The sequence below is a fragment of the Thunnus thynnus genome, chromosome 17, assembly GCF_963924715.1.
Source record: "Thunnus thynnus chromosome 17, fThuThy2.1, whole genome shotgun sequence".
NCBI classification, from domain to species: Eukaryota; Metazoa; Chordata; class Actinopteri; order Scombriformes; family Scombridae; genus Thunnus; species Thunnus thynnus.
The window spans coordinates 16,044,515-16,057,352 of NC_089533.1; the positions used below are offsets into that span (position 1 = coordinate 16,044,515).

Sequence of the window (12,838 nt, forward strand, 5' to 3'; positions counted from 1 at the left end):
GCCTGCCTGCTTCTCTCTCTCTCTCTCTCTCTCTCTCTTTCCCTCCCTCCCCTGCTCTCTAGCTCGCCTCCCTCCTCTGCTTGTCTGCTGCCATGTTGAGTGCACACAGGGCGAGGGGGGTGGGGGGTGATGGTGGAGGAGAGAGGAGGAGGAGGCGGAGGAGAGAGCGAGGGGGACTCAGGGGGATAAGAAAGCAATTAGAAGACAGCCCCTCTTCCTTCCAGTCGGGAATGTATAATGGAATTAGCTTGGGGGGCGGTGGTGCTGGTGGGTGTTGGGGTGCCTCGTCCTGCAGCCTCTGCTGGGGAGTCTAGCAGCCTGTCCGACAGCCGCCACGTGCAAATGTGTGTGTGTGAGAGGGAGCAGATGGGGGGGTGGTGGTGTGGAGTGATTGCCATCACACTGTATGTGTGTGTGTGTGTGTGTGTGTGTGTGTAAGTGCTAGAGAGAGCTGGGGTGAGAGATAGAGAGAAAGAGAGAGAGAGAGAGCGAGAGAGAGAGATAGAGAGAGAGAGAGAGAGATTGCTGATGTACTGATGGGAGGGAGGAGAGGAGTGGTTGAGCTGTGGGACCACCTGCTCCTTGCCTCTCTCTCTCTCCCTCTCTCTCTCGTGCACTCAGAAGCACCCGGCAGGAGAGAGAAAGGGCGAGCGGCAGCTTCAAAGCCCTTCTCTGTCTCAGGTTTGCTCTCCCTCCTCCTCCCCTCCCTCCCTCCTTCGCTCACTTCCTCTCTCTCTCTCTGTTTCTCTCCGAGTGGGTGGTGAGGAAGCTGCATGTGTGTCTGGGAACACAACTGTGTGTGTGTGTGTTTGTGTGTTTGTGTGTGCAAGAGGGAGAGAGAGAATTTAACATGCAATTTTCAGTGTGCAGTTGCTTGTGTCTGTGTTTGTTTTGTTGTGTCCTTCTTTTTTGTTTATCTCATTTGGCTTGGACGTGTTTGCATGCCTCTATGTTTGTTATTATCTGGGATGTGTGTGTGTGTGTGTGTGTGTGTGTGTGTGTGTGTGTGTGTGAGGCCACTCAGAGTGTGTTTACTCATGTATAAAAAGAGAGAGATGACCAAAATCCCAGTGTGAAAGACAGCGATAGGAAAAGATGAGGGGGGCTGCGGTGTGTTTCTGTGTTTATGAGAAAATTAGATAACAAAAGGAAAAAGGAGAGAGCGTGTTTGTCCCCCTGTGAAGGTGTTTGTATGTTTGACAGAGAGAGAGAGAGAAAGAAAGAAAGAGATAGATAGAGAGAGAGGGAGAAAGAGAGAGAGAGAGAGAGAGAGAGCAGTCTTTTGATGGAGAGGGACTGAGCCAGCCACTGCGTGGGGGAGATATGCGTGTGTCACTGATTGTGCCATGAATGAAAATAAGGGGAAAAAGGAGGAGGAGGAGGAGGAGAAGGGGAAGGAGGAGGGGGAGTGTGACTGTGATTCTCCTCCCATTCAGCCATCTCCTAATCTCTCTCCTCTCCTCCTCTTCTTGAGTGACAGATGAGGAGCTGCCAGCAGCTTGCTCAGGCGCGCGTCAATAATTAGCATCCTCTCCTCTCCTCTCCTCTCCTTGTTTTCATTTGCCCTGCCGTGCAAAAGAGTGCTTGTCTCAACGCACCGAGCCGCCGGAGCGTAGCCTATCTCGGTCATTCTGAATTTCTCCTGTGCAGCCAAGGGTGTTTCATCGGGTTTACAAGCGGCGCCCCCTTCTCCTCTTCCCCGCCCTATATAGGCTATTGCGCGTTGTGCAATTACGGCAGTGGCCCGTGATCGCTTCTGGCATACAGACACACACACGCCAGGATGGACAGATGCGTGGAAGAGCAGATCACACAACCTCGACTGCTTTTTCTCACTTTCATAAACACACTCGCGCACGCACGCACTGGCAGTCAGTCAGTCGCACGCGCAAACGCAACACAATAACACACACACACGCACAGCGGTTCAAGGGCAATTGATTTGGAGTTTAATTTCTCTCCTGGTGCTCTTGACGCAAAAGGATGCGCCTCCGTCTGACCTTGACGATAGACAGACAGACAGGGGGAGTTTTGTCTCTGTCGCCAGGCTCACTCTGAAGCCACTCGGGGAACACACACACACACACACACACACACACACACACACACACACACACACACACACACACACACACACGCACGCACGCTTCACCTGGAAATGTGAAAACTTTCCATATACTATTATAAATGAAACGCTTTCCATCTGTTTTCTAATTATAGCCAACATAAGGCGATTCCTAATTTTAGCTGCGGCCGCGAAATAGTCATCTTTTTAATAATTCATGAGTTCAGACACGGAGCCTGCTCCTGCTGGCTCGCTTATTGCCAGGGTGTTGCTCAACCGACTGAAAAACAAGACGGATAGGCCTGTTTTCGGAAAGTGACCGAATAATGCATTTTTTCCTATGAGATTCTAAAGTTCTCAATAACAGGACTGTGAAAAATAATCAGACTCACGTGGCGCCTTGAGGAGAAGAAAGAAGATGTGACTCTGACAGACAGACAGATTTCACCTTGTTCCCAGCTCGGTTTGGCCTGAAGAAAGAAACCACATCAGTCATTTAAAAAAACAGATATATGTGCTCATGAGTATTCGACAGTTTGGAGATCAGTACCACCACATGCATTACGTGACCATGTGCCTAAATTATTTCATTGAGTAATCCTCACCGGGATGCATTTGTTTTGATCAACGCGGATCTGAGTGGAGCGTGATTTTGCCTACAGCGCTTACATCAATCGAGATGGACAGGGGTTAAAAACGACTGACTCTGAAGAAGCGTTTGAAAGCTCCTCTCATCTCAGCTCGCCATGCGCTCTGACGCACACACATAGGCCCGTGTTTGTGTTTGCAGTTTGTGGGGGTGTGCGTGCATATGTGCACTCGTGTGTGTTTTCCACTCAGATTTATTGGCAGAGAGCTATTTTCTTCACCACACATAAAAAACTGGTATGGTGAGGCCACCTTGTAGGCTATAACTAAAAATCTAAATAATACCAAGAGCGTGTACAGAACTCAACTGTTCATATCTTTACAAAATATCGAGGTTGTAGTCCTATTGCATGGTGTAATATCATCACATTGTTGATTGATGATTATCAGTATTCTATGTTTATAGCCTAATATTTCAAATTAACTCAGTAGTTTTGATCTGGCAGTTGTTTTAATTAGTTAAAAGTTTGGAATTATCTGCAGCTATATCGTTTAAGAGGAATGCATTTGAGAATATATTTCAAGTTCAGTGATGGGGGAGTGGGGGAGGTGTAAGGGTCAGGGTCGTCGAGGACTCAAACACACACCTTGGATCAATGGGAGGCAGGGCGGGAAGGGGGTTGCTCTCTGTTGCCATAGAGATGGGAGGACAGTGGTGTTGGAAACTGTTACTAGGCAGGAGAGGCTGCCTCTGAATGAGGAGAATCTGGGGTGGTCTGCTGTGGAGGGTAAACAACATCAGGGCTGACAGGAAGTTATCGGGAAAAATGTCTATATTCCTGCTTGGATCATTTTTTCTATGGTCAGGTGGATTCAAATAATTCTCGCTTTTGGTCAGAAATTACAATTAGAAACATCTTAAGAAGTATGTGTTACTTGATAGTAAATAAAGGATGTCAATGTAGAATCTGACTTATTTCAACATTTACTCCAAAACTTTTATGGGCCATATATTGTGTTATGTTCATCAAATCAATCAACAACTATTTAGTATTGCACAAGTCTAGTGCACAACCTAGTGGCCATTGCTATGAAGTGCAGCCACATGGTAGACAGACTGTTATTACCTGACCAATTTATTCTAAATTACATTTCTGTTCTATATGTGTCTGTTTTTAAACTCCTTCACAAGGCAAATAAGTGCCGTCGTTTTGACAGTTCGTGATTATTATACAGTACCACACTGACTTCTTATGTCTAGCTCTATGGTCCAGATTAACTGAAGGTCATGTTAAAACACACATTTCTCGAGAAATCAGCACAACTCACACACAACAGAAATTATGATTCACTGTCTATAAGCTTAATTCTGAACAACAAATAGCGTCATCTCTATGACAAATATGTAAATAATTTAAAACATGAGCACGAGGCCACCTACTGAGTTTTTCCCATAACAGCGTCTTGTTTCTCTGCTGCCCAGTCAGAGATGCGGCACACTCGCGCCATCTCCTGGACAATAATCAGTATACCTTCTTTACTGTAAATAAATAAACCATGAATAATGAATGCACACATGAATCAGAATGCTCTGATCATTTTCGCCTCCCCCTCCATAACTTTTGGAGCCCATATTTAACACCAAAGATGCACATTACAGCGCTGTCCGTGGTACCGTCCATGCTTTCAGTTCAGCACCGCTGTTCTCTTTCAGCACCACGGACAGCGCTCTGGCAGCAATTTCGTAACACGGACAGCGCCGTGGGGTTCCTTCAGCACCACGGACAGCGCCGTCTAGCCGGTTTCATAACTAGTCAGACAACACATGCTAAGCTAAAGATGTCTGTCTGGTTAAGCAAAATCAGGCAAATTCTGCATTTAAATATCACGTTGAAAGGTTCAGGCTTTTTGGCATGTCAAAACAGTGGCATCTACGTGCATTACAAGCTTTTCTATGAGCCAAAACCTGGAAATATATAATGGACACAGACATATTCTCTTTCTGATCTTTTGATAACTTTTTATAATTCCAATAATTTATGGACGGGAAATCGAATTATATTGATGTTGAAGCTATATTCGGGAAAAATATTCTATTTAATTTCAGTTTATCTGAAAGGAAAGGGAAATCAAGGAGAATATAGCATATAGAGTCACACAGAGAGACACAGAGAGGTAGGATGAGAGTAAATTAATTCTGAAATACTTTAATGTCAAATAGGCTCAACATGCAAAATGCTATGTGTGTAGATTGTAGATAGAAGATAGTGTAGCATACAGATTTAACTCACACTTCGGGGTTAGGAAGGGGAAGACTTTGTGGAATATGTGAGATGTGAAACCTTATGATTACTACAGAGTTACCACATCAGCAGCTAAGCCAGTAGAACTAGGTCCATCCCCTCTTAGATGTTATTTACAAATAACATATCTGATCTAAGTGTATTACATGTATTTCCCCAAATTTCTGCTTGGGTTTTGTATTTTTCAGTGTTTTCAGACTGCATATAGTGTTGTGCTCTCAGGTTAGAGGTGAAGTGGTTGTGTTTGTTTGTGTGTGTGGGATTAAGGCTGCCTACATGTGATTAGTTAGTGACATAAAGTGCTAAAAGCTCAGAGTGACAGCTGGATTTTCTCATGTGATATTCTAAGGCTACCCACATTGGCTGGTCCATTTTGACTGATGTTAAGTGTTAAGCTTTTATTTCTACCGTGTATTGCTGATCCTTACAACAGCTTACCTGTAACCCCTCAAAGCGAACACATACACTCACCTTCGGGCATACACGACCCCATGGGTGTGCGGTCTCACCTGTCGCAGCCACCTACACACTGAGACTGTTGTCCTCACTTTTGTTTTTATTGCACACTTTAATCATTTAGTAAACAGATCTTCACAGTAACAATGCAACAGCAGAAAACAGAAGCAAATCACTGTGCGGTGCAGCTTGTTAGGTCTTCAAAGTATTTATAGATATTTACACAGAGAAAATGAAAATCAAAGAGCAAAGCCCGAGGTTATCCCTATGGTAGGACGAGGCATTTCAACCCCTGTATCACCCCCGAGCACTTCTCAGATTTGGGTCAGGCTTTACACTGTGTGTAGCTCTATGAATCCTGTCCATACTGCCAACCCAAAAACATTCAAGTACTGTATTTCTGTCATTGCACAGGTAGCGGGTCAGCCAATACACAGAACTCTTAGGAGGAAACAGAAAATTGCACTGGCACCACTTTAACAACTTAATGTCCAAAATCAAGAAGCTTTGTTGTTTTTCTATCATCGGTACAAACAAAAGCACCCAAAGAAATGTCAATTTAAATAGTGTTCAAATGCTAAGGTACCTAAGGTAAAATCTTCCCAATGTATAAAGCATCATGAAGTAAAACCATAACCTAGAATTCATTAAACAACTTGCAGTTTTTGTGACGCACCAATAAATAGTCATTTGGACATGAAATCTCATAATATGAAACAACATACAAACTGTAACATTTTGCATTGCATAAACTGTTAAATTATATCATAGCAGACAATACTTAATGTTTCAGGTCTGCATGTAAGAATGGCAGTGAATGAACACTAACCAGCACATATTGTAAGTCTGGTCTCCAGTCTTTACATTTCGCCTATTTTTGGTTTGGAAACTAATATTTTAGTTTTGTGCTGTCAGACTGCATGTATGGCAAGCTAAACCTGCAGGGGAGATGGAAAACATAAGTAAAACAAGACATACAAAGTTGGAATAAGGCAAAGTGAAGGTACTGTTTGAACTACAGTGTGAAATATACTAGCACTCAGCTTTATATTGTTTTGAAGTAGTATGTATTAACAGTTTCATTCGGTCTGTACCAAGTTTTTGCCAAGACAAAAAGCATATAGAGAGGAGACACACAAACTATTTGGATACTGTGTTTTTCTCCTGGGTGTTAGTTGTTTGTAGCAAGCCTGGCTTCACTCTTTCTGCTGATGTGGTTGATCGCAGAAGGTGAAAACTAATGAAAACTGAACAATACAAAAGGAACAATATCCTGAAACTTCCACACACTTTCTCAAACCTGTGATTATGATAAAGCTTATTTTCTGACCATATGCTGCCCAGTCAGTCTAACTTCTCATTTGGTTATAATATAATAAAACACTTATATGAAATAGATACCCTCCATATTCAAAACAAACAGGACAAAATAAAAACACAGCAGTGGTTCCTTTATGTCTTATACAACATCTGATAAAAGAAAAATACATCTGTATCTAACAAATACTAAGCCTCTGTTTGAGCACAGTCTTTCGTTGTATCTGTGGAAAATTTCTCCCATATAAACACACTTAAACGCAGTTTCCATAGAGGCATTGATGGCAAGTCTTGGAATTCACTGAATTCAGCTTGATATGAGAAGTAGGACTTTTGGTCTGATTCCATTGGTCAGACAGCAACAAACGTGGTCCATTGTCCATGTGTTATTGGTGGTTCCTGCCTCGCCCTCACTACCTGTGGCCTGGGCTCCTGTTGGTTGTTGCGTCTCTGACTAGATCTTCCTCCACGACACCGGTGTAGCCTTCTTTCTCTATGCAGCCTGCAAGGACCTGCAGCACCAGCCGGAGCCTGCGGTCCATAGCCTGGAGGTGAGGCTGGATGAGGACGGGGGACAGGCGGTCACGGAGCAGAGACTCCCCCATCAGGGAGCTCAGCTGGAACTCCTCTTTGGCCAACAGCTGGAGACGTAGATAAGTGGACTTCCTCACTCTGGGAACAAAGGACAAAGGATAATTGAGCAGTTATTTAAAATTAAAGCCAAACATTGGCCAGTAGATATTCTTAATATCATGTAAAAACAAGAGATTCATCTGGAGTTCACACTTTTGATTAACTAGTGAGCTTATCATTCAGTAGTGATGATGAAAATGTGAAATTTGTCCCGAGGAAAACTGGGAAAGGTCATGAGGTCATTAAAAACAGTTAATTCTGTAAGAAGAATTGATATTGTGGTAATCCACCCACTAGATATGATTTTTTGACATGCCCAAGGGCAGTTAAAGCTCATGTTGTGACCAAAATGAATGGGATTAATCCCCTGCGTAGCAATACTTTCTTAGAACATTTTATTCTAATTTCCCCTTTAGACTTCAAGCACCACCCCTATAGAAAAACTGTAACTACAACTGACTAAAACCAATTAATACTAGAGCGATAATACTGTTTTTTATTGAAATTCATATGCAATATGCAAAAGACTGACCTGCAGCACTGGCTGAGAGGTACCAGGATGGACAGCTCATCGTGGGAGTGTTTTCCAAACCTACAAGAGTTGGGATAAAGATGACAAGATTTACTAACAGCTATTGCAGACATACCCAGACTATGCTGAACATAGCTCCTTTTCAGACTAATACTTCAGAGTATACAATATATGAAGCTTCTCTGTCATCCAAGTCATGGGGTAAGTATATATTAAATTAATATGTGTTAGAACTAGATATCAAGAGTGTAAGACATAATTTTATTTACAGTTTTTGCAAGAAGTAACTACAACCTTTGGCAACTTTTTAAAGTGCTATTTTTGTCAGAGTATATCAAACATTTTCTGGTAGAAATTGAACTGGTAGCAGTTCAATGTCTTTACCCTCTTCCGTTGTCAAGGTGGATAATGAAGGTGTCATTTCCAAACTTCTCAAAAGTTTCATAATGATGACGATCCATGTTACCTGTGCAAGGAGAGTTAAAAATAGTGAGAAAATATTATTAATAGTGAGAAAAACGTTATTAATAAGAGACATAAATATGCCATTTATTCTTCTATATATGGGATATATTTATGTGTTGGCACACCCAGTTTCTTTTCCTCTTACCCATTAAGAAGTCAAAGATGGTCATGTCCATGATATCCAGGAGTCTAGTGCCCCGGTCATATGGAGGTGTCTGCTTAACCTCATCACAGTAATCTGGGTCCACCTCCCACCTGAGGATACCAGAGGACACAGACAAGTGAATAAGTAGATAAATTGCAGATGTTAAACTGCTAATGAGATATCACGAGGTGTGCCAATGTAACTGTTTCCTTACTCTGCTTTCTTGCGTTTGTGGTAGGAACGTCTCCAGGGGTTTCTCCAGGTCTTGCGCTTGGCCAGGTTCAGGTCTGGCAAGAAGGCTGCGAGCGAGCCTTCAATCTGGTCTGGTTTACCGCACAGAGCATGCTCAGTGGAGCAGTAGTAAGAGCATTCGCCGTAGAAGCAGACGTTATTGGCTGAGGAGAATAAAGAAAACACACTGAGGTTTGTGTTTTGTTCATGTAACATGTGAACCTGAAGCAAACATGAGCAGAAATGAAGAAAAGAGCGAGGCAGTGAAAAATTAGGGTGGTAACCATTATACACAGGTTATAGAGGCGGGGAAGATCAAGCTAGCTGTTCAGGAAGAAGAAAGAATTGAATTTTACATATTGTTTCTTCTAATATTATCAAAATCAAAGACACGTAAAACCTTCCGTGTTTGTTTTAAGAACATTTTCCCATCAACTGCCCTTACATTTTGCTTTTGTAAAAAGAGTTTTGTGTAACATCTCCTTAAGAAACCTACAGCTTTCCCTCAGCACATACAGGCCAATCATCAGTCTCATATTGACAAAAAGAGATGATCACTTAGTTGCTTTAATTTTCATTAATGACATCTTTGAGAAGTTATTCATGACACTGTGATAACTATACTAGTTTTCCTGTCACTGTAATGTCCAGTATCTTGATTTGATTGAATCAGTGTCAGTTTACAACTATAATCTAATAAAATACAAAAGATAAAGTAAATTACATAAATTCAGTGCAACACAAATTAATTGCATTCAATTTCTTCACTTTAAATTTATAATTTGTGCAAGAACACCAAACTGATTGTTACTGCACCTGCTGTTCTATTTTTATTACTTCTGTTTCATTTAATGCTTTTGCTTTTATATGCAACATGATTTAGATTGTGTCTAACTTGGGTACCATTATTTTAATTGAATTGATTTGTTTTATTCATATTTAGCTTTAATAACGATGTGTGTATTAAGTTATGTGGTTAAATAAAAGCACTTGTAATACTCGAATTGAAGTGCTTTTGAATGTAACTGTGTCCTACAGTGCCACCATGTGGCAAGTTTTGGCCATGGCTTTATTTATCAGCTCACATATTATATTCTTGCCATCTTCGCTGCTGTAAAAAACAGACCAGGACAAACAAACTCAGACTACCCTCAAATACAGGTAAACAACCCACTCTGTACATTATCCTAGTTTACTTAAAGCAGTGGTGTCTTACAAGAGAAGACAATGAGATGTAGTTTGTTTTGAGCTCTGTCCAAGTTGGATGAGTGACGCAGTCAAATAGCGTCATCACTCTGGAGAGCTGCAGAGACTGGCAGAGTTCCTACCTGGTGAGATGAAGAAAGTCCTCCAGAGCTTCTTATCACGTGTCACATCTCTGATCTCCCTCGTCATGTTGACCAGCCGCCCTGCCACCGGGGGCACCCTCCGGAAGTCAAGGATCCTAAAAGACAGCGTGTGAGAGAGAGAGAGACGTGAAGATAAAAGTAAACATTCTGTGCTCAAATCAATGTGATGATGATGATGAGGTGTTTTTAAAGAAAGATGCTTTTCTTTTTTTATTACATAGATGTGTGATTAAACTGTTTGTGTGAAGCCCTGCAGATTGCCAGTGACATCAATATTACCACAGTAGCAGACTGGAAGACCATGTCTGACTGTCATAATGTAGGTAACCAGGAGAGCTCTGAAAACTGAGCACCTGCTTTATTTTTTGTGAGCTGCTCTTGATTTCTACACTTCACCTGCTTGCATAATCTTCATTCATACATAATACATTTTTTAAACATACTGTATATAGATATGAGATGCATTTGCCATTCTATAAATACATTTCTGTGCTATTAACATAATCCCTTGGTTGAGATTAAGAGATAATTTTGTGGCTCAGTACATGTCCATCATTGTATAAATAAAGACAAAGAAATAATTTTTTTTTGTGATTTTCAATCACACTTGTCAGTGCAGGATGGGATCTGTATCATTTTAGCACACAAGATGTATTAATAATTTATCCACTTTAAAGTTCTCTCTGTTTGCGTGTGTGATTGGCATCAAAAGCAACATTTATTGACATCCGACATCTGCTTCTAAGTAAAACAACAATGGAAAGTTGTGTGTTTGTGTTTTTTTGTGTACCTTGAAACTGTCTCACCAACACACACTCACATGCCTTCTGCCTGTATTAAGGATGGTGAGGATCAGGATAATTTTGCTCCCCCTGATCTGAAACCTGCGTCCTCCTGTTCTGTTGCTTTTTTTCTGTAGCCATCTGTCTATTGTCAGAACACTATACCTATTCAGCCCCTGTTTAGCCTGTCTCACTGTATGTTTGCTGTCCAAATGACCCTGACCAGTTTGAGACTAAAACTAAGCCTCCTGGGAGCAGGCAGACACAGACAGACTGGCCGAGTGGAACACAGTTGGCGAAACTTAAGCCTACAGAGGACAGCATTCAGGAGCTGCAAACTGCACCGTCATGTTGGGCCCTGGTGACAAAGGAGCACCTGTGTGTGTGTGCATGTGTGTGTGTATTTGAAAGTGAGTGCACACTCAAGCATCTATTCACGTGCACTCCGCCCGTTATACGCCATGGGTCACAAGGAGTTCACGACAGATGGTAAGATAGGATCACTGAGATTTGTAATTACTGGAAAGCAGCGACGTTACCTCTTCCCTTAAATCTTCGCAACATTTTGGTACATTTCATCAAAACAGTCTAGAATCTAGACATCAAATTAAAGAATGTTTCATAGAGCAAAACATCCTCCTACTCCACATTCCTAAATCAATATGAAGTCATAAACTAGACTGGTATCTGGCAACTGGACCATAATTCATAGGCAGCCCCGCATGGTGCACGCTAGCTAAAAACAAACTGCTCTTTAGGGGTAACAGTGGCACATTACCCCTGCACTAAAACAATGTCCCGCTGGCAATGGCGTGCCTGTGATTTCCTGTTTGGCTCCATCTTTCTGCCCTCGCAAACACACACAAAACTGACCTCATCAGAGCCCTCCACTGACACAGAGCAAGATTGTGTGTTTGTGAGGATGTGAAAAGTAATTACTATGCCCTCAGCAGACACTACACACTAGTTATAATCCTTCCCCAGAATCCCAAACCATCATATTTGACTCTTGTTAGTGTTCCTCTGGTGAGAAGTGTTTCTTTTTTTACCTTGTCAGCTGAAGTCCATAGAGTAAAAGGATCATGTTGAAATCAATACACTAAGTAGCAAGCAGAGAAGATGATCCCACAGCTCAGTCTGTTATCTAATCCCTCATGTACTAAATCCCATTCAAATGTTCACGGTTTAAGTCCATTATAGCACACCTCTAGTTTTAATGTGATGCTGTCTGTATGAATGAACATGTGTGACTTGTCGTTCTTCCTGGAACAGACAGTGAAAGGTGATTTGAAAATATACCCGGAGGGGAAACGGACGAGTCACAAAACATTTCAGGTGTTTGGGGAAAAAAAAGATGTCATTCCTAACCTGTCCAAGTGAAAAGCAGCAATCTCAGCGTTGTGTCTCTCAAAGTCGGAGAAGTAGAAGAAGTCTGGAGGAGTTTCCTGCTCCCGGGTCTGCCTGAAGAAGAATAATAATAATTCTTTTATTGTCATTGCACAGAGTACAGTGAAACTGAGTATAAATCCTGACAGTGCATTCACACATAACAAACAGCAATTAACTAGAAATACCGCCTTGCTGTATGCCTCTGCCAACCAGTCAAGCCGCAGTTTACATCCATGTCTGTCCAGACTCATAAAATATTTGTAGTGAAGACTTTGAAGGAATTTAATAAAAGGTATTAAGTGTATTTTTCTTGTATGTGTTGACATACTTGGCCAATAAAGCTGATTCTGATAGAACACAAAGTTGTAGCCATGACAGTCGACTTCAGACATGGATGTTGCTGCAAAGAAGCTACAAATTCTAAAACGTGGATGTTTCACAAACATCTTCAAGCCCGCAGCGTAGGAGATCTATACAATCACCAGTTTCAAGGTGGGCACCCAAGATTAGTGTCACCGATTCAGTATCCGACCAAATGCAAAATATGATCACAATCTCCCCTTCTGCTCCTGAGTGATGGTGT

At 41.9% G+C, this 12,838-nt stretch overlaps 1 protein-coding gene across 1 annotated transcript in view; it reads right to left on the reverse strand.

Moving 5' to 3' along the window:
- Positions 1–5,500: 5,500 nt before the first annotated feature.
- fam20ca (FAM20C golgi associated secretory pathway kinase a) overlaps positions 5,501–12,838 on the reverse strand; it is a 37,647-nt gene continuing 30,309 nt past the window's right edge. Inside the window, exons 4-10 of the mRNA XM_067570501.1 lie at positions 12,235–12,327; positions 10,064–10,179; positions 8,719–8,899; positions 8,505–8,614; positions 8,279–8,360; positions 7,895–7,954; positions 5,501–7,401 (exon numbers count right to left, since the gene is read on the reverse strand). Coding sequence (XP_067426602.1) covers positions 7,143–7,401; positions 7,895–7,954; positions 8,279–8,360; positions 8,505–8,614; positions 8,719–8,899; positions 10,064–10,179; positions 12,235–12,327 — 901 coding nt within the window. The 3' untranslated portion in view covers positions 5,501–7,142. The remainder of the gene's footprint in view (positions 7,402–7,894; positions 7,955–8,278; positions 8,361–8,504; positions 8,615–8,718; positions 8,900–10,063; positions 10,180–12,234; positions 12,328–12,838) is intronic.